Source organism: Lissotriton vulgaris, chromosome 8, assembly GCF_964263255.1.
Source record: "Lissotriton vulgaris chromosome 8, aLisVul1.2, whole genome shotgun sequence".
NCBI lineage: Eukaryota > Metazoa > Chordata > Amphibia > Caudata > Salamandridae > Lissotriton > Lissotriton vulgaris.
In genome coordinates, this window is record NC_141696.1 from 52,464,328 (window position 1) to 52,486,945 (window position 22,618).

Here is a 22,618-nt window from a genome sequence, read left to right on the forward strand (position 1 = left end):
TGAGGAGACATTTACACTGTAGAGGAACGTAACGAGCGGGCCATTAGGTTGCAAGAACTAAGGTGTCTAACAGTTGCGGAATCGGTGGACGTACATTTTGTAATTAAAATACGACAGGGCCACTTACAATAAAATTATCTAGATATACATTTGCGGGCAAGTATCATGGGTGACGTTAATTCGAACTTTCAATAGTACAGTAATCAATAACACATCAGAACTTAATATCAATTGGGATGTCGAAATATTCAATCAATTCTCGTCCCCGCCCGCCATGTGCTTCAAAACTGCATACGTATCTCGTGATATCAAGGTTGTGCAACCAGTACACAACAAGGAGTTACGAGTCCCATTTATACCGGCGCCATTTTGGGCGAGGCCGGGCAGGTCCAGGATATAGTCAAAATGTCTCCACCAACCATCGACTATGATGATGTTCATAAGCTCTATTTATTAGAGTAACACTCATCTGTCCACATGAAATTAATTTGCCGCAATCTAAACATGTCATTTTAATCTTTCCAAAGTTCTTCTGAATATTTGGGACCGTTTCCCTTGCCTCTGATGCTGTCAGTGCCACTTCATTGGTGGATGTACTGGCAGGTCGGGGGTTGTCCACCAAATCTCTCATTTGTGCAGCACTATAATTAATCGGTGCCACCTCTCCATATGACGATGCATGGTATGATTACCATAACTATATTTCGTCTAGTTTGCGCCGCCTCCACCCCCCTTCGGGCACCCCACGCCGACTTTCGGCGCAGCATTGTAGGATGGCCACACCAGTGCGGCAACTTGCTGGACACCACCTCGGTGCCAACCGGATCTCAGTGCCTTGTGGTGTCTTCCATTCAGAAAATATTGTTGGCAGCATTTTGAAAGGAAAGATAAACAGCCGTTCTCCTAGTGAGTCTCACATTGTTACATTTAGGAAGAATGTTGAAGAGTAGTATGTTGAAAATCTGAAGCCATTGTTCTACAAACTCTCAACCAGCCTTGGATGGAAAAATCCTGAAGAATGTACAAACTGAAAACCAGTTTTTGTCTGTATAGTATCAGCAGCAACGCTTGAGTCAGCTTTGTGTGAAGCCGCCATTTTGATTCAATCAATAGCGTCCCCCTGCACACATTCAGGGACCTGGTCGTGTCTTCAGGTCAAACGGATTGTGGGACAAGATGCAGAAAGGAAAAGGAAAAAAGTTCCGCCAGACCCCGGGAGCCGGCCGCCTATGTCATGGGCGATCTTTGGCCACACCAGGGCAATAGTGAAGCTGCAGCAGGTGCAAATAAGCTTCAGACAGTGTTACAAGCGCTGCTCAGAACTCTCAACTATGACACCACCTCGGTGCCATCCGGATCTTGGCGCCTTGTGCTGGTTCCGGCCTATTCACACATCGGTCCGCTACTGACACCACCTCACAGGCCAACGGGGCACCCCACGCCGACTTTCGGCGCAGCATTGTAGGATGGCCACACCAGTGCGGCAACTTGCTGGACACCACCTCGGTGCCATCCAGATCCCGGCGCGTTGTGCTGCCTTCGGCCTACTGTAGCCGCAAGTGCGAACGCAACTCAGCTGGATAGCGAGTGAAACACCAAGGGGCGCCCCACTGCAGCCGAGGAGCCTCCATCTTGGGGGCGACGCACAGCATCACATTGCTTTCCAATGCAGTCAGATCCTCAAACAGCCTCCACTGACTGACGCGACCTCACAGGCCAACGGGGCGCCCCACGCCGACTTTCGGCGCAGCATTGTAGGATCGCCACACCAGTGCGGCAACTTGCTGGACACCACCTCGGTGCCATCCGGATCTTGGCGCGTTGTGCTGCCTTCGGCCTATTCGCACATCGGTCCGCTACTGACGCCGCCTCACGTGCCAACGGATTTTCTACGCTTTTTATAATCCTATGTCGCATAACAGGTCATGTGACTTGTTTATAAAACTTTTCATTGGTTCATTTTACTTTTGGTTTCCTAATGATGAAAGGCTTGATCATATGACCTAAAAATAACACTTTTCATTGGATTAAAACATTTTGTTTTCCCAAACGATGAAAGCCCCACCTTGTTTCTGGATGTTTCAGACTGAAGCTGGCGTCAGCATGAAAGCACCACCATCTCGTGGCTCCGTCGTGGTCATTCCGCGAGCAATCATGGCAGCCGCTCTCCACCGGAAGCATGCAGGAGTCGGGGGCCCCCAAGACTTTTGTAGAATCTTCAAGGCTCAGGGGACGCTTTCGAGAATGGGGTCCAAGACCTAGCAGACAAGCGTCCGAGTTCCAAGGTGTCCCAGGGCCATTTTAGTGGACCAGGCCCAAAAAGGAAAGAGCCTGCCGCCATTTTGAGAGTCCTGTAGCAGCCGCCTATCGCTGAACCGCAAGAGTGGGTGCAACTCAGCTGAATGGCGGATTTTGGCACAGTGTACCAAAAGCGGGCGGAATGGCAACTGAAACGTTAAAGGGGCGCCCCACTACAGCAGACGAGCCTCCACCTGGGGAGGCCCGTTCACGACGCCTCCCCCCCCCCCCCCCGGAGCGCCCCACGCCGTTTTTCGAAGCAGCATTGTAGGATACCAAAACCAGTGCAGCAACTTACTGGACATCACCTGGGTGCCATCCACATCTCAGCGCGTTCTGCTGCCTTGGGACTATTCGCACAACAGACCGCTACTGACGAGGCCTCCCCCCGCACCCCCGGGACGCCCCACGCCGTTTTTCGGAGCTGCATTGTAGGATACCAAAAACCAGTGCGGCACCCAGGTAACATCACCTGGGTGCCGTCCAGAACTCAGCACGTTGTGCTGCCTTGGGACTATTCGCACAAAACACAGCTACTGACCATTGTTGCTTCTTTTTTCAAAAAAATGTTTACATGTATTTACTGTTTTTGTTGCGTTCTACATATTTATAAGTTATTAAAGTTTTATAATCCTACTACTTTGTTGGAGTGCTATATATTTTTAATGTGACACGTAATTGTAAAAACTTTGATGTACAAAGAGGCATCCCTGGAATCTTCCGCTTCAGGCTCGGACCCACACACCCTCACAGTGAGAATCCCCTCCCCAAGCACAATACAGGATGGTTATCAGATAGTAGGAACACGTGTGGTGTGACGGATCTCATCGGGTGGGGGCCTTGATCTACTGTAACTCCTTTGAAGAGAGGTGATTCTTTACAGCTGGGGCCATAAACTACATCTGCAGGGCTAGGTGATAGCCTGGGACCGGCCTGGACAATCGGACACAGAGGAAGAGGAGTGTCAGAGGGTGCGGTAGTGAATAGGGTGAAAGGGAGGTGTCGGGCGGGCACAGGGTGTGATTCTCAGAGAAGAACAGCGCAGATGGGAGGAGGTTTCTGGCCCATGCATGAGAGAGAGCGGGGGTGACCAGTGCGTGGGGGAGATGCTTGCGAGGGTGGGGAGCCATGCTGAGGATCGGCGGCGTGCAGAGAGTGGGTCTGGTCAAGGCATCTAAAATGGCTGCCGTGCTCAACAAAAGTGTGGCATTGCAAAAAAGGCAAGATGGCGCAGACAATGTTTATCAATACGAATTAATTTATAACAATTATTTTTAACAATATATTTACTCGCAGTGTCAAAATGGCGATCAACACTTCCTAATTTCCTTCGAATCGATCGTTAACAGAAGTCAAGCGGCAAAAAAAGAAAAAAAAAAAACGCTCACGCGCAACCGCTGGAAGACAAGTATCAACATATATGAGCCTCCTCAACCACCCTCAGAAAACATAGGAGGTCAGGATACGTCTCTCATACCCCCTTATACCCAATACTCACATTGCTTTTCCTCCATCTAGTAATTTAATTAAATCGAAACACAAAATGGCGAATTCACGTTTCGCTACCAGTTTGCGACCCGGTTCGCGAACCGAAAAGCGCTTCTACCGCGAAAAATCTAATTTTTTTTATTTGCCCCACGGGACCCTTTAATAACCCCAACATCATTCCTAGGGGGTCAAGAGGGGTCTACCTTGCCCCCTTTCATTAAATTCCCCCTTTGTTTTTCTCCTCCTCTTGTCTCTCGATCCTACCGAGAGACAAGATGGCGGCCGCACCGGACTGTTTAGAATGTTGACAGACACCGGAGAGCCAATCAGCTTCGCTTTGCAAAGCTCCGTTACGCGAAAAGTACGCGATCTGGAGCGCTATCTAGGAGGCTGTCACAGATATATCTGTTTTTTAAAACGTTAATTTCTCAAAATCCACTGGAACACATATATAGAGACCCAGCAAAGGCACATCGGGCTAACAGTCCCTACAATTTTGCCAAGTTTCGAGTAAATCCATCCAGCCGTTCGAGCTAAAAGTGAGGCCAAAGGCCCTATGGAAAAATGAATGGGAAAAACGCGTTTTGGGACCCCCCTTTTGTCTCGGCCCCCGCTTGACGGAACCCCCCCCAAATTTTCAGGGGCTGCTCAGAAACTAAATGTGCCATTTTCCTGAAAATTTCAGCCGATTCCGTCCACAAACGCCAAAGTTATTAGACATAGAATTTTCAGTAGGTAATATATATATATATATATATATGTATATATACACATATATATCATGGCCGATGTCCGATGGAGATGCCCCGACAGCTAAAGAGGAGATCAGCTCTGGTTCACAGCCTCGGCCGTCAGATACCCAGCCGGACATCTGGCACGGTTCTCCTCGTCACTCAGCTGGTTCTCCTTCTTTCCCTCACCGCCTGGTGAACTGCGTCACTGCTGATGCCTGACTTTGCTTCAATGGTGGCCCCTCCGATCAAAGCCTGCCTTTCTGGACCTTTGCTGCGGTTTCCTAACATCCTGCTGCGCCTCTCCGGGACTGCAGCTGAGACGTGTGGGTCTTGCTTCCCTGACGGAGTTTTCTCGTGAGTGCTGCAACGCAGACCCCATTTTATTCCAAGCTTGGTTTCCCTTTTCTGTTTTGTCACGTCCTCCTGGCCCCCAAGGTGCCGTTCCCCTGTGCCTGTGCTGACTTCTACCCAAACTTTTGGTGACTAGCGAAGGATCAACACCATCCAGCCTTTCCTCCATCTAGATCTAGTGACTTGCCCTCTCCATCTAGCTCTGCTCCTGGGCTAGGTGTTCTTTCTGTTTTTTTGGCTGGATTTGTTTGCCCGCAGTACCGCCATTTTGTTGTGAGGTACTTGTCCTCCCCGCTGGTCAGTGCCTTTTACCGCCATTTGGACCATCGCACTCAGTATACCCCATTTCCACCCCTCTCTCTTCGCATTATCTCGGTGAGGCACCCTTTTCGCCCTCTCTCTGTGACCTGTTTAATCTTTATCTGCGACCCAACGCTGTGGGTGGCTGAGGTGGGTGATCACAGAAAGACCACCAGTTTGTTTTAACTTCTGACTTTTCTGGTGTCCCGTGACAGTACTTTAGTCCATGGCCTTTCCGCTGGGACCTGATCTGCATTCTAACCCCTTTCCTTTTTCCCCTTTTCCCTCTTTACTCCATTGGTCTTGTTTTTTTTATGTCTTTTAAATGAACTTGTAACTGTAACTGATTTAACGTTGTAACACTGTTCAACCTCCTGTAAAGCGCCCCTTTACTTTTTCCCCCTTTACCCTATTTTTTTCATTGGTCTTTTTTTCATGCTATCTAATTGCACTAGTAACTGATGTAACTGTAACTGATTTAACGGTGTGACACTGTTTTTAACCTCATGTAAAGCACTCTGATACCTTCGGATCTAGGCAACGCTATATAAAACTCTTCAAATAAATAAATTAAATATATATATATCTATGTGTATTTGAATGTGATTAATTTTGGCATCTGGGAAAGCCTTTCTGTTAGAGTGCTTTGCATAAATAAAAACCCCAAGCCTTATTCTAAAAAGAGAGTATTTGCAATTTGTAAAATAAAGCCCTTTTCTAAAGGTGTTGTTGTGTTTTATGTCTCCTGCTTGGCTGTGTTTGAGCCACCGTGTGGGAGATTCTGTATTATCTGAAAGGCGAAGTAAGACAGTGGAGCCGGGGGACGGAGCCTCGGCTACGGGGGCCCCCTGGCCGGTCATGCTGCCGGCTGAGGACCGCTAGGCCAAAAGGGGTTTTGGAGTACCCTGTCCCTAGTAATCCAGAGGAAGGATACCCCCTTTTCTGGTAACCTGTGCACACTGCAACACAAAGGGGACCCAAGGCGCGGACGCTCCCAGCCTCCTGGAGCCCTGGCTGGGATCGGGGAGGCAAACAAGCCCTCATCGAGACTTCCAGGGCAGCCCGGCCATCTGGTTGCCCTATTGGAAAGCATTGAGCGCGACCAGATGGCCATGAGGGAAGGCGTGACCAGATGGCCGGGTTTGAAGGACGCCAATCTGCCCGCCCGAGCCTTTGCGGGAAGGCTCCTGCCGGCCCTTTGGAGGGCTACGAGGTTCTGCGCCCCAGGGGCTCGGAGACCCCAGGCTGGGCCTCGGGTCCGGGGTTGCAGACGGGGGTCCCCAAAGGACCTCCGACCCGGGGTCCCCAGGCACCTTGACAGGCAGGCGAAGCAGGAGGTAGGCGTGCCCGGGCCCAACGGACCCCTGTCCTGGGACCATGGTGGAGCAGGGGGACAGGGCCCGGTCCCCTGGACCAGGCCAGAATTCCCAGGCCAGCACGCACAGGGGAGGCATCCCGAAGGCCCGTGTCCCTGGTGCCCTGCCATGCAGCAGGCCAGTACAGAATTCAGGGTGGGGAGGGCACCCTCCATCCCTGGGCCACCAAGGGCCCCTACCAGAGCTCCTGAACCCAAGCCGAGCTGGGGAACGACAGACGGGCCGCGGGCCCATGGCGGAGCGGAGGACGGAGCTCGGTGTAGGGAGCGCCCGGCCAGAGCTCTCAGGCCCGGAGGCCCAAGGGAGGACCGCCCGGGCCCGATGGAGCCCAAGCCGGGCACTTTGCCACATGGCAGGACGGAGGCCCGGACGGGGGGGGAAGGTTTTTCCCAGCCCTAGCCCATCTGGATGCCGGCTGAGAGCCCCCAGCCCATGAGGGGTTCCGGCGTACCGTGTCCCTAGTAATCGGAGGAAGGGTATCCCCTTTTCTGGTAACCCGTGCGCACCATGAGAATGAGAGAACCCAAGGCGCAGACAAGCCCAACCTCCTGGAACCCTGGCTGGGATTGCGGAGGTAAACAAGCCCTCAACGGGGCTCCCAGGCCAAACCGGCCATCTGGTTGCCCCATTGGAAAGCATTGCGCACGACCAGATGTCCGGGTCCAAAGGATGCCAATCTGCCCGCCCGAGCCTTCGTGGGAGGGCTCCCGTCTGCCCTTTGGAGGGCTCGGGGGCTCTTCTTCCCGGGGGCTCATCTCGGGTACAGAGCTGCGAGGGGGGGCCCTGACAGAACTCTGCCCGAGGGCCGCAGGCACCTTGACATGCAGGTGAAGCGGGGAGGCCTGCCCTGGCCAAATGGACCCCGTGAAGGAAACATGGACCCTCTGCTTGCCACTGGACGTGGTTTTCCGTACCCCGGGGCCCGCCAGAGCCCAGGCCCCGGACAGGTCCCTGCTTCTGAACCCAGCCAGGCCGGGAAGGGAGGGAGCCTCCCCGGTCACCAGGGACCCCCGTCCCGGGCAGACGGACCCTTGGCAGGCCGCAGGACAGGAGCTCCCATACCCCAGGCCCTGCCTGAAACCCAGGTCCCGGTCCCTGCTTCTCAACCCAGCCAGGCTGGGGGATCTGGGAGCCTGCCTGGGCAAGAGGGACCCTTGGTTGGCATGCAGAAAGTGGGATCCTGTTCTACATATTTTTTTCATAACTCCTTGGAACTCCACGTGGTGGCACTACACCAACTCCACCCTGGGTTAACTTTCACACAAAACCACATGTTTACGTATTTTGGTCTTTTCCTGGGATTTGGGCTGAACACACTAGAAAAGGTCACACAACAATTCCCCTTTCTATTCTCTCTGGTCAGACACTAGCACTTAGACATAACAAAATAATGCAGATGCTGTTTGTAAGCACACATGTCTTCCCATATAACTGAGGACAAGTGTTCTGAAAAAACACACTGAGCAAAGATCCTGAGGCAAGAGTAAGTTTCAGCTGAGATGTAGAACATCCACCTATGTATGCTACGGTACGAGGTCCGCCATTAATCCTAGAGATCTTTAATATATAATCTTTTAGCTTCAGTAGGTGTGAGTTTAAGCTAATCTGTATTCTAACATGACAGTGCGACTTACGGTACATGGTTTGTTAACCATGCTAATTATATTTTTGCTATACATTTGTTTTTTAATTGTGGCACAAATACTGCATCTGAGAGCACAATAGTTTAAATAAATATTATAAACTTCCTTCTTGTCTCTTGTTTATCATTTTCTGGACAAGTACAACTGAGAGAGCGAAAGGATGTGTCCCTGAGAAGGTCAATTAACTTATTTTTCTGGAAAGGTTAGGAGGGCAAGTGAGGCACTATAGCTAGTCGCCTCTGGCTCATAGATACCGAGGTAGTATGGTGACTCTGTCCCTACATGCTGATATTCTATGGCGCCAAGCACAGTTCTATTCCTGAGCAGAATGCCTGCAATACGTCCTCCCTGCCAGGTGTTGCCTGACTAGGTGGGTGCCCAGACGAATTAGCCACTTCCAAAAGCGCATAGCTTCCTGTTACAGGTCCCACAACCCAACTCTACTATATTTGTTGCAGTACCACGAGTCAGTGATGGCGTCAGTGAGAGCCTACACCTATACCCTCGATGGACAAGAGGAATACTTTCAGGGCCAAGTAAAAGGCTCACAGCTGTAACAAGTTAATGCGGAGATGAGCTTCCACTGGTGACCAGAGTCCTGTGATATCCATCTCTCCCAAATTACCCCCCCCCCCAACCCAGCAACGATGCATCAGTAATCACTGTTAGTTCTGGGTGGCATGGGGAGGTGGGTCTGCCAACAGTCCAATTGTGGTCTAGAAGCAACCATTGGAAGTCTGGCAGTTTCCTTGACACCTGGATGTAATCTGAAAGGTTTCATTGGTGCTGAGCCCACTGAGACTTCAGGTTCCACTGCAAAGCTTGCATGTGCCAATTGGTGTGTCCACTAGCAGGGTGCTGGAGGCCAAGAGGCCTCAGAGCTACTCTCACTGATATCCAAGTCGATGTTTTAAACATTGGGAAAATATCTGAAATTCATGCACTAGCTGAGACAGAGGGAAGGCTTGGAGAACCAAAGTGTCCAGAAAGGCTCCAATGAAGGGAGCTTCTCTGGAGGAGTCAAGTGTAACTTCAGCGCATTGATGGAAAATCCCAACGATTTAAAAAAGGTCAACCGTCATCTGGAGATGTTTCACACTTTCAGCATCCAGTCGTCGAGGTATCAAACAACTGTTATTCCCACCCTCCAAAGATGTGCAGGGAGGGACCAAAACCATCACTTCCGTGAACACCCAAAAGGTATAGGTTTGGGCGAATTAAAGCACAGAGAACTGAAAGTGCTTGTGGTCCACCTGAAACTGCAGGTAATGCCTGTGGGTCTGCTGGAAGGGAATGTAGAAATAAGCATCCTGCAGGTCCAATGCTACCATCAAGTCTCCTGGGACAAGGGCAGAAATACCTTGGGCCAGGGTGAGCATTTTTTACTTTTCCTTCCTTTTGAAGAAGTTAGAGGATCAAAAGTCGAGGATAAGGCGGAGGCCTCCATCCTTCTTTTGCATCAAGAAATATTGAAAGTAACAACCAGTCCTGAGATCTGATGGTGACACCCTCTATATAGAAACCTTATCCAAGATAGTCTGATCGTTCCCTTGCAGAATGCTCTATATAGCTCCCTTATCCAAAATGCTGCAGAATGGACAAGTGGTCCTCTGCGAGGTATTGCGGTGTATTAGGCATGTCGGGAGGGGTGGAAAGGAAAAGGAAGGCATATCCATTCTGCATAGTCTGGGGTACCCACTGGTCTAACGTTATGCCTACCAGCCGTGGAGTTAAAAGGGGATAGAGCCTCACACTGGGGGGACGTGCACCGCTGAAGGTTAAATTACGTTTTCTTGTAGTGGCTGCGGAAAAGGGTGTAAGGTGTGAGTACATCATAGGCCTGGGGGCCTAAATACTGATGGCAGGTACAGGAAAGTACATATTTTGACTTGGCCACTCCCACTTTTTGTCCACTAGGTACTGAAGGTCTTGACTGGAAGTGCACTGGGTGTCTTCTAACTAGGCCCCAGTGCCAGTGTACATTCTCAATAATCAACCAATCAATCATGGAATAGTAAGCCCGCTACTCACCCGTGAGGGTTTCAAGGTGCTGAGGGGGGTGGGGGAGGGAGAGGGGGTGCGCAGATCTGTTCAGCCGAAGAGCCATGTCTTGAGGGTCTTCCTGAAGGTGTTCAGGGAGGGGGCTTGTCTGATGTCTGTAGGTAGCTCGTTCCAGGTCTTGGCTGCAATGTGGGAGCACAATCTTCCGCCTGCTCCGGCTGTGTGGATGTGCAGGGTTTCAGCCAGTGCGAGGTTGCAGATCGGAGGCTTCTTTTGGGTATGTGGAAGTTTATCCTGTTGTTGAGGTATTTGGGTTTGTTGTTGTGTAGGCATCTATAGGCGTATAAACTACACACATGACAATTGTAACCCATTGGCAAAGACTTTAGCACCCAAGTACTTGGTAAATGGCATGCCAAAGAGGGCCGCAGTATGTATTATGCCACCTGAGTGGACCCGCACTCAAACTGCATGCAGACTGCCATAGCAGGATGTGTAAAATGGTGCAAACCATTCTGAAAACATGACATTGTGCACATCCTGTGTGCAATGTCCACACACACTGCATGTACTACATGTAAGTCACCGCTACAGCAGACCACAGAGCCCTATGGCAGGGTGCACTATATTACACGTGAGGGGACATCTGCATGAGCAGGTATGTCCCTGTCATGCCTATTTCCATTGATAGACATTGCAAGTGTTCAGGAAGGCATCTTGGGAACATGTACAGGTCATTACGAGTTACCCAGCTACATGACGGCTTCACTAAAAATAATGGTGTTTGGTATCAAACATCTCATCTTAATAATTCTGTACTGATGCCAGTACCAGATGTATTAATATATACACTCAGAGGGCACCTTAGAGGTGACCCCTGTAGACCAACCAGCCGTTTAGTGTGATGGCTGACTGGTATTGTCCAGACTGCCACCACAGACCAATTTCTGGTCCCCTGCAAGGGACAGCCCATGCTCTCAGAGGCCAAGAACAATGCCTGATCAGCAGAAGGCATCCTCACCTCTTTCAGCAGGAAGGCTAGAGGCCACTGAAGGAGCAACACTTCAGGAGGAGGTTGGTGTGGCTCCAGGACGACAGACCCGTCTCTCTGCTGAGATCTCAAGACGCTAGTCCCTCCATGAGCCCCCCTGTACCAATGCCCTGAGTACTGGGGCCCTTGCACTAGCCAAGGCTTGTTCTGTGTCCATTCCGGAAGCCACCACTTTGCAAACTTACCTGCATATCGAGCGACTTCAGGACAGATGAGATTCACCTTCAAAGTGGCCCGGCTGTTCGATTTTTCCTCCCACTGCAGGTCTACCGACAGCCGTGAGAGGCACCAACGCAGGTGGCCAGCCAAGCACCTCTGTACCCAAGCCCCAGAGCCCGGAAACTTCTGACTGCGTCCCCTTGGCCTAGGTGTCCCCACAAGCTGAGCCCAATGCAGCAGCTTAGTTTCAGGTCTCTTTAAACTTTACAGCTGTAGCGTTTGAGGGTAACAACTCGTCCAGCACCTCTGCACACGGACACCCCCGGGCAGATAAACCTAATGTGGTACTTTCTACCTTCGCTCTCTAGCACCTTAAATCCTAAAGGGCCACTCTGAACTTTGACTGCAAGTACTGTTTTGCTACATGTGTCTTTTCTCCCATAGGTTAACATTGTAAAGTTCGAGGCTCCCGTCTCAAATCTGACACTTGAACAATTTAGCTACTTGCTTTTAAAATTGATATCTCCAAATGTACGAAATTTATTCTAAAGATCTTGGTGTCTAAATGTATATAGAAATCTACTTTACTTTTATAAATTGGGCTCAGATTTATTTTTGAGTGTGTGCACAATTTATTGACTGCATGTGTACAACAAATACTTAACACTCCTCCATGATAAGTCTAAGTTGTTCTAATGTTATGTTATGTTAATATGCACTTGTAGAGCGCGTTATCACCCAGAGGGGTATCTAAGCGCTGCCACACTAACACTAATACAGCACTAGGGATTATTAAAGTAAGCCCTTCAAACCAATAAGGATCACCTGGACTTTCTCCAAGGTGTACACCTACATTGGCACTACCACATTAAACGTCAGCTTCCTACAACCGGAACGACTGCCTCTGCCTCAAGAAGCAAGGTCAGAGGCAGCCTCTGCTGAAAACCTACTGCAAAGCTTGGAAGGGGCAAAACTGTTGAAGAGACTGTGGCACAAGCAGTGCTAGCCCCAGGGAACATGCTGTTGTCTTGCTCTCTTTGAAGCTCTCTAAGGTTTAGTCCATCTTGTCTCCGAAGAGACCTAAGTTTAAAAGAAAAAAGTCTGTCAGGCATGACAGGATTCGAGGAAGCGAGCTATAGATCCCCGTCAGAAAGCGCAGAAAGAAAGGACCTGACGTAAGCACACAGAGGTGGTGACTAAGTAGGTGCCCCAACATCAAAACCAAGGCGGGACAGACCCGAAGCAGAGCCGCACAATGTCACCTACCAACGCATGAGGGATTTGCTGAGAAAATTATTTGGATCCAGTCTGGTGCCTGGGGGTATTTCCAAGGTGAGGAATCTGCACTTTCCGTCAGAAATAATATATACACTGATTATGGTGCCAACCTGCCAGAGGAAAACATATGTTTGCCAAAGTCATCTATCATTTTAAATTTTTATCCAGAGGATTGGCTGGAAATTAACTGAGACGTACCGTATTCATCAAGGTCTGTACAATAAGAATCTTTGGAGTAGGGTGCATGGTTAGAAAGTCTGGATTACCAAGCACCTGTCTATGACGTCTGCTCATCTGCCAGCTAACAAGTGGGAAAGAACATGGTTTGACCAAGTATTCATCAGGGGATCTTTGTGGGCATTTTTAAATTGGAAGTAAGAGCTAAGAAGTTTGCGGCCAGACTGTAACATTTCAGTCAAAGCATTTGCTTTGGTATCAATCAAGCACAGCAGTAATTGTAGTAACTCAACTACCCCACAGGAAATGAGGTACTTTTTTCCACTGGTGGCCCATGTGGTGAGTCACGCTGTGTCTCAGGGAAGGTATCAAGACCACTGGTATTTTCTAAATCATGATATAAGGCATCATCAGTGTACTGAGGGGTGAGCTAGCCATCCTCCCTGCCTTTATCATAAAAAGTTTAGGGAGCACCATGCTCAGGCACAGGATCAGCATCATAGCCAAAAAGAGAAAGGAGCCTATGTTGTTAGCAATGAAGTGGTGTAGGCCCAGCATTAGACTCAGGGTGCACAACAATAGGTTGTGCTTTTGTAATCTCACAGGGTGACACCAGTTGAGCTTGTGCGGACGTCAGTTCAGGATCTGATAATGGTGTTGGCACTGGATCATACACTGGCATTGCTGCCATCGGTGTCAGGGCGGTGAGGGCTAACATGGATCACAGGATTCGAGTGGAAAGCAGTACCAGAGTCGGCACAAACCCAGTAATGGGTCATGGGATGACAGAAGGTGTTGGGAAAGGATCTCCGCCAGCAGTAACCAGTCTAGAGGCCTTGCTGGTTTTATGTTCCCTGTGGCCTATAGGCAGGACAAAGGAGGTCAGAAGTCCATTGAAAACTTCAAGCATAGCCTCTGTGAAGTGTTTGCTCTGCTTTGAGCTGGACAACAGCCTGGGGAATTGTTAGAAATGGAATTTCTGGTTGGCTAAGGCTTGCGTCAAAGCCAAGCAGAAACCACCACTCTAGTCAGGGCAAGGGAGTTAAACGCCAAGATAACCCCTGCTCACCCCCTTGGTAGCTTGGCACGAGCAGTCAGGCTTATCCCGGAGGCAATGTGTAAAGCGTTTGAGCAACACACACACAGCAGCAACACATTAGGCACACCACAAAAAGGGACTCCACACAAGGTTATATATAAAAATAGCCTTTGTATTACCATGAACACATTAGATCACAATCACACAGATACACTGTGCCAACTGGCACTGGGCAATATTTACAGGGGATTATGTACACAGGGCCACATGGGCCACCGTCAGAAATAGCACTTAGTAGAAATAGCACTTAGTAGAAATAGCACTTAGTAGAAATAGAACTTAGAATAACTGTAGCACCAAATAACAATGGTAGAACACCACCAGTAACCACTGGTAAAAGGTAGGTACACACTATGCAATCTTAATCACCATAGGCATAGATCACGCAGGAAAACAAACTCACTAGTATAACCTAAACTAGGCAAAACAACATCCTAAGCAAAAAAAAATACATTTAGAGGTATAGGCATAAAGGCATTGCACATTACGCATAAATCACATTAGGCATCAGGTAATTATCAACATAAACACAATATACCATCACCTTGCGCAAGAATCACATGAGATACTAACCCCAGGCCAACTGGCCTTCCGTGGGGCTCAAACGCCCTTTGTCCAACAGTGTCTGGGCTGGCTGCGCACGCAGCCAAAGGAAGAGTGCGCAAGGGGGACCTAAACATAGCAGCTGCCCACTACTTGCTGGGCAGCTGTAAAGTAGAGATGGGGCATGGGTCCTCACTGTCACTACTAAACTGAGGGCGCCAAGACATGCCCCCAAGCTGCAGCTGCCCGCTTCGGCGGGGAAGCTGGGAAGAAAACAGAGGCACGGGCCCCTCGTGGCCTTAGGGAAACAGAAGCGGGAGGGCATCGACAATGTGCCCCAACACCCCCCCTTTCCTCTGGTCAAAACAACAGTGCCCCAAGGGGGAAAATGGCATGGGCACTACACGTGCCACCTGAGCCCCATTCCGGGACTCTATTGCCAAAAGAAAGTGCCCCTGTGGTGTAGCTGCCTGCTCTCTCTCTCGCGGTGCAGCTGGAAGCGAGCCTGACATCACTTTGCCTTTTGGGCCTCCACTGGGGCTTGGGGAAGTAATATGTCCGCAAATAAATTAGCGCAGGCACCACTGTGCTTATGGAATCCCCCAATGGAGCTCCTAATATGCCCACGAGAAGTCTGTACCAAAGGAGGGGAGGGGGCGGGCACCGGCAATGTGCCCCGACACCCCTCTCACAACCAGGAACTCAGGAGCCCTACTCACCGGGCTCTTCTTCAGACTCCTCCGGTCGGCGGGGCAGGGGAGATCTCCATCTTGTCTCGATCCCGGGTGGCACAGCCTCACCTCGGGGAAGCTCCCTCGGCTCGAGGGGCAGTGTTGCTGGGCAGCCAATGGCAGCGCGGCCCTTTGCGGCGAGCCTCCAGGCTCAGGGACGCTTAGTCAATGGCAGCGCGGCCTTTCTGACGAGCCTCCAGGCTCAGGGGCGCCTCTGCCAATGGCAGCGAGGCGCTCGCGACGAGCCTCCAGGCTCCGGGGCGCATTAGCCAATGGTGGCGCAGCCCTCTCAAGGAAGCCCCCGGGCCGGCAGCGGTGATTCCTTCAGGACCCAGGCTTCTCTTCACTGTTCTACAGGGTAGGCTCCCGTTGCCATACAAAGTCCTTGGCGGGGTGGGCACCCGCTAGGGATATAGGACTGGCAGATATGCAGGGTAGGCTCCCGCTTCTTCAAGATATAAAACGGGGTGGGCACCCGTATTGTAAATATCAAAATACTCGGTAAATATGCGGCAGGCCGAGCGCGGTGGGCACCCACGCCACAAGCTGTTTCAAATCTCCATAAGTGGGGTGAGCTCCCGCTCGCAGCAGTGAGCATACAGCGGGGTGGGCACCCGCGGTGTGGATTCTCAGGCAGGAACCCAGCGCTACAAAGCACCACAGGAGCGCTCTTCCCAAGGAAAATGTAGGGCTCTCCAGACAGGAAAAATGAAGCGCTCCTCAGGGAAGAAAGCGCCTAGAGGTACTAGGTCCCTCAAGGTCCAGAGAAAGTTTCTCAGAAGGCAAGTGGGGGACAAAGGCTGGGCCCAGGGGCCAGCTCACAGGGCCCTTCAGGCAGGGAGGCAGTCCCCAGTGGCGGTACCTCCTGGCGTCCAGCAGCAGCAGCAGGCCCCCCTCAAGATATGATCCAGAGAACAACATTTACCAGGGGTCACAGCCCCATTTTAAACAATTTTTCCTTTGTCTTAGGCTGCAGGGCAGGGGAAGAACCAGTTACAACTGGTTCTTGAGAACTTTGTTGTGCTCAGCCCCTCTCCCCGTTCACAGGACAGGCTAGGGACATCAGTCACACCACAGGGGGCGGAGCCAGCATTGTGTAGGGAAGGCCCAGCCCTATTCAGGTCCCAGGTGTACTCCTCCCTCCCATCAACATGCAGATCTCTCCATTCACCACCGGGGCAGACCCATCCTGACTCCTGGAGCCAGGCACACCAGCCAGCTCCAGCCAATCACAAGCCAGACAGTCAATTCACATTTACTACACAGACATGCCAACTTCTAGAAGTGGCACTTCCGCACTAGACACATTAAATCTGCGCACACCATCGTGCAGCATTTAATCTCACGAGTTCGCACATACCAAACTCACCCCTGCACTCCCCACACATCCGGAACACCCATGGACACACATATTCCCCATGCATTCCTATGGGAGGGCAGGCCTATCTCACCACACGCACTCAGCCTGAGCACGCACTTTACACTGGGACACAGGGTTAAAGTGCGCAGAAGCCAAAAACAACTAACACCAGGTCACATATAAAAGCCAAGAGTGTAGGGGTGAACCTGCCGAAGGGCAAATTCCAACAGGAACTAAGGAATCAACTCTGTGGTAGGTGATCTCAACAGAGTACGAATAACATCTTGAAGCTCCTGAGCCTTCTCTTTGGAATCAAAGTGCCGTGATTGGGGTCATCTTCCGCATTACTTTTGTAGGTCTTGCCTAGCGACGCAGCGCATGCGCTGCATGCCTTGGTGAGGGTATGTTACTGTTAGAACGCAACTTTTAGCACGAAGTACCGTTACCACGGATCCATTACCACGCAGGATCCATTACCACGGATACCTTTACAACGCATTACTCTACAACGGAGGTACTATTACAACGCATACCATTACATCGTAAGTTTAGGTTAGTTTATAGGTAAGTTTATCTTTTTTAATTTACATTTATTAGGGGTATTGGGTTTGTGTTTTGGGGTACAGGGGTGTTTTTAGGTTTTAGGGTTGGGTTTGGGTTTTGGGGTACAGGGGTATTTTTAGGTTTTAGGGCTGGGTTTGGGTTTTGGGGTACAGGGGTATTTTTAGGTTTTAGGGCTGGGTTTGGGTTTTGGGGTCCAGGGGTATTTTTAGGTTTTAGGGCTGGGTTTGGGTTTTGGGGTACAGGGGTATTTTTAGGTTTTAGGGTTGGGTTTGGGTTTTGGGGTACAGGGGTAGTTTTAGGTTTTAGGGCAGGGTTTGGGTTTTGGGGTACAGGGGTATTTTTAGGTTTTAGGGCTGGGTTTGGGTTTTGGGGTACAGGGGTATTTTTAGGTTTTAGGGCTGGGTTTGGGTTTTGGGGTATTTTTAGGTTTTAGGGCTGGGTTTGGGTTTTGGGTTACAGGGGTATTTTTAGGTTTTAGGGTTGGGTTTGGGTTTTGGGGTACAGGGGTATTTTTAGGTTTTAGGGCTGGGTTTGGGTTTTGGGGTACAGGGGTATTTTTAGGTTTTAGGGCTGGGTTTGGGTTTTGGGGTACAGGGTTTTTTTTAATATATATTTACAAATAATAAAATTAAAATTAATTTCATTAATATAATTATTTATTAATTAAATAATGATTTATTAAATTAAATATTACAAAAATAATTATTTAAAATATATATTAATATGATATACTTACCTATACTTACGTGTAATGGTATGCGTTGTAATAGTATCTGCGTTGTAGTGTATTGCGTTGTAAAGGTATCCGTTGTAACATGACCTGCGTTGTAAAAAATCCGTGGTAATGGTATGCCTGCTAAAAGTACGCGTTCTAACATCATATATCCCTTGGTGAGATCTATTGTTGTCAGTTTTGTGTCCGAAGAGAGACAGGAGATGTGCACTTTCCCAGACAGCCGATGTGCACGCTCACGGCATGTCTTCTGTGGCGATCTCAGCTTGCACCCGGACAGTCGATGTGCACGCGTACGGCTGTGAAACATAGGCTGCCGGACATTGCTTGTTAACATAGTCCGTAAATGTGTCATTGAATTTCAGACCTGAGGCAAGACTCCTTGTACCACAGTGACGTCTGCTGACTGAAAATGGAATAACATTGCTCAATCAGAATCTCTTCCAATCTACAGTGTTAGTAACGCACCAAACATTTTGCTAACAGGAAGCACCAGGAACTACAAATACGTTGTGCAGATTTAAAAATCAGGCAAACAAAATTATCACTCAAAAAAGCACCAGATCTGCCTAGTAGGCAGAGACAAGCTGCCGAGGAGCGCGTAACAGGGGGCTTCTAGGCGCAAGGAGCTGGAGTGTGTCAGGACGAGAGACCAGGACGCCTCGGAATGCCAGGTTAGATACTTTTCTCATGATAAAAGGCCTGACAAGTGCTGCATTCCTCGCAGCACCCTCCCTCTTCCCCACAGAAAGGTAAGAAAGACGCCTTCGAATGCGCTCTGCTCCATGATGTAAGCGCCGAGGTATCTCAGCACATTAAAGGATTTCAGGCTGGGGCAGGAGGGAGTTTAGCTGCACTGACAGACCACCTTGGCTGCTGTAGGGCCTCCTCATACTGATGTGCCATATTGTCCATGATATAACAGCGCTCCTATTGTCATATCTATGTCGTCATAGCAGAATGGCTTCAAGAACAGCAGTGTCATCACGTCACAGTACCCTCCACACGCCCCCGCTCCATGATCCTGCTATCTACATTCACATTAATACAATTTGGCATGAAAAATGTTAACATTTTGGGATAAATGGGAATGAAGTAAAGGGGAAACTGTTAAAATATATTCAATTTTTAAAAGGTACAGAACAATATAAACACTGGATATCAAATATGCATCATACAAGTTCATTTTTGCAGCGATGCCCTCCTCTAACAATCTTTTTCCAATTCAGAGCTCAGGGAAGAATTTCAAAGTCTGTGCTTCAAAAGGGCTGAGCAACAACACTTCTTCACCCACCGTATGGCCAACATTTTCTGTGCGCGGCCAACGAGTCATTCAAACCGGCCTCAAACAGTGAGCCAAAGGGTGTGTCTTGGAAGTCATGAAGAAGTGCTCTAAAATAATGTATAACACTCCTGCGAGTGCCAAGAAACCCAAGTGCAGTGATCTTTGTGGCAGCGAGGTGCATCGTGCACATCCTCAGGGTGGTAATGTGTGACAATGGCAAGGACGTGCTGTTCGCATTAAATCCCCCCTTCCGCTCCCCAATCACCACAACACGGAGCTATGCCAAACAAAGAGAGTCGCAATAGGAGGAGCACCCCATTATCATTTACTTCCTGCCCTGTAAGCCTGTGAATGGGGTACACTTCTTTCATTATTGCATTATATTTATTTTTCTCTTCCTACAAGATCTTTGTACATTCCGATCCAGATAGATCTTTCTGCCTCCACAGATTTGTCTGTTTAGGCGTTGGAAAGAACCTGGCCTACCCAGTGGTGTAATGCAAATGGATGATACCTCTGCAGAATGGGACCTCTTTTGGACACATATGGTACTGCACCCTTCAAAATGGCTAGGGAAAAGAACATTGGCATTATAGGCCAATAACTCCAACAAATGCGAGAACGTTTGCATTTCCAAATCAGTAGGTCTTGTATTTATTAAAGTTAGAACTGCTGGTGTTGGAAATTACAATGGTTTTTACTTTTGCTTTTTTTTCATACCATTGGCAATAGTGCTATGCAAATATATTAACTTCACTACAAATAAAAAAATGAAAGTAAAAAACATTGTTATTTTCGAAGCCATCAGCTCTAACTTTAACAAATGCGAGACCTATTGCACTGCAAATGCTTGTTATGCATGTGCTAGGACTTGGATTTACCAGCAGACATCGAGTGGGAGTGGTACAGTCATGGGAATGACCCTGTGACTGGGACCCGGACAGGGCCCATGACTTGGTGAGGGAAAGGCATCATCATGAATGCCATGGTTTCTTCTTGTGAAGAGAAGCGGAGTGCTCAGGATCCTCATCAGAAGGCTGGGACAGAAAGGAACTGACATCAGTGCACACAGTCCGCTCTGTTGCTTCTGGGCCACTACAGAGCAAACATCCAGCCACATGACACCTCCATTCCTCATCACAAATAAGTATCCATGACCCACTGGCACCAGAGGCTATACCATCTCAGACATTAAAAGGAATAGTGATACCAAAAGCACTCCACTCTGACCGACTGCCCGCTGCCCGAAATGATCTGCTAAGGCCAGCATTTCATTGGATGTTTCTGCATGCTCCTCCATCCTGGAAAGCTGTAAAAGGATCTTGCGACAGGCTAAGGCAGCCACAATGCAGTCCTCATTCTGAAACAGAGGGAATAAATACATACAATTACACATGTGGGGAAAGTTGATGCTTCACTACAACCTAAGGATTGTATGAGGACAAGACATTCACAAGACTGCCAAAAACAAGACAAACTAGAGAGTTGAGGGGCAGAATTCTGGGAAGTGACTGTCAAATTGGCACATGCAAACCACCTTTTATGCTCGATACTGTATTACAATGCCAGATAACATATCCTGATACAAAGGTCCGATATTAACCGTGTCAGAGGGAGGCAGCAGACTTCTGCTCCTTAGGGATAAAGATCTGTCAAGCAGGCGCCATTCACAAGGCAGTGTTAATTGTAAATGAGGTGACGCCACCCTGCCAGAGGTTTGGCAAACACTGACCAGTGATAACTAGGTGGCACTAATCATCACACATTCACCATAGTGCAGATGGGTGGAGAGATGTTGATGGGGCGACTATAAGGGAAACATCCTTAACAACGCGGACAGTACACCGCAATGCTGTTACATCGCGGTCGTTACAACGACCGCATGTAACAACGCTATGCCATTACAACGCAAGTCTTTACATCGACTTGCGCTAGATGGCGTGCTAACATTAAAAATGGTGTAGTTTACTATCCCAACACCTTCCCTACTGATAAGTGGACTGTAGTTGGAATAGTAAATTACACTTTTTTTAATGTTAGCATGCCACCTAGCACAAGTCGATGTAAAGACTTGCATTGTAAAGGCATAGCGTGGTAACATGCAGTCGTTGTAACGACGGCGATGTAACAGCACGCGTTGTTACATCATACAACCGACTATAAGGCCCACTAACATAGTGCTGCTGGTATCCTTCTGAATCCACCACCCCATGCTCAGGGAATCACAACTGATTTCTTTTTTTCCAAGGTAAGGCAACATGGGAATCTCTAGGATTCCTGGGAGTGTGAAACCTGTTGGTTGCTCACCCATGCCTGGTACAGCTGAGAGAATCCCTGGTAATCATATCTGAGAGGGATTTGTCCACACCAGGAAGGTAATGCTTAGTAATACTATGGTGCCTAGGAACCCCCAAGGCCTGAGGAAGCAGTGGGACCCTCCCACATTCTTGCACAGTAGTGTGAAGAGCCTGGAAGTCATTGCTGAGCTGTCCATCACCTCCTTCCATCACCATGTGAAGTAGTGTGGCTCACTGGTTAGAGGCGGCAGACCCGAGAGCAGAGGACGGCCCGGGACCAGGGTTCGATTCCCGGCGCGGCAGGTTTCTGGACCAGGGTCAGCGGACTCGATAATTCTCTCGCCTCGGTGCCCACTCTGATCAGCGTTCACACTCGGCAACTCTGGGCATTAGCTTGCCTCATCTTCACTAACGGCCCCACCAGACCGCCGGGGATGCCTGGTCTCACCCTGGAGATACCCATTAAGGGACCATCTCTCAGGGAAGCCAGGAAGGGTTTCGCAGCGGTCGAAGCGCCTTGGGACCCTCCGGGTAAGTAGTGCGCTATATAAATGCCTATACATTTACATTTACACACATGTGCCACATCTACCATCACGAAAGCGCTGCCTCTATAATTTAGGCAATTAACTGGTGGCTGCGGCTGTTAACTAGCAGAAAGCTTCTTGGCTTATTACTGGATGTATAGGTGGTGTAGCTAGGAAGGTTTTAATGAGGGACACATCTTATTAAATGTAGTTTGCAATAACAGTAAGAGACACTTAAAAATTAAACACTTTGAGCGCTACTGACAGTTCTTGACCCTCCTTGGACTTCTGTGATGACACCAGAAAGTGTCACTTCAAAAGCATTCTGGATCTCAGTCTGTCTAAGTGTCCTAAGAAAATAGATGACCCATCCCTGAAACAGAATTCTCTTGCAACCAAATTCCTCCACCCGTACTTAAGCCCCCGATCTTTATTTAGCAAAATAAACATTTAATTAGAAAGTTTGGACAGAAATTCTATCATGGTACATAGGTCAAGAACGTTTAGTATAGTTACATAGAAGGTGAAAATCAGGTTGGCCATGACGAAATGCCCCATTACCATAATGAAGGAGCAAATGAGTGAATTTCTACTGTGCACAGCTACTCCAAGGAGTGTCCCTG

At 49.1% G+C, this 22,618-nt stretch overlaps 1 protein-coding gene across 1 annotated transcript in view; it reads right to left on the reverse strand.

Annotated features, from left to right (window-relative positions):
* The window catches only part of LOC147693361 (transient receptor potential cation channel subfamily M member 2-like), a 1,943,547-nt gene that overhangs the window by 1,205,842 nt on the left and 715,087 nt on the right, over window positions 1-22,618 (reverse strand). The window contains exon 13 of the mRNA XM_086933684.1: window positions 20,402-20,531. Within this exon, the coding sequence (XP_086789810.1) occupies window positions 20,402-20,531 (130 nt within the window). The remainder of the gene's footprint in view (window positions 1-20,401; window positions 20,532-22,618) is intronic.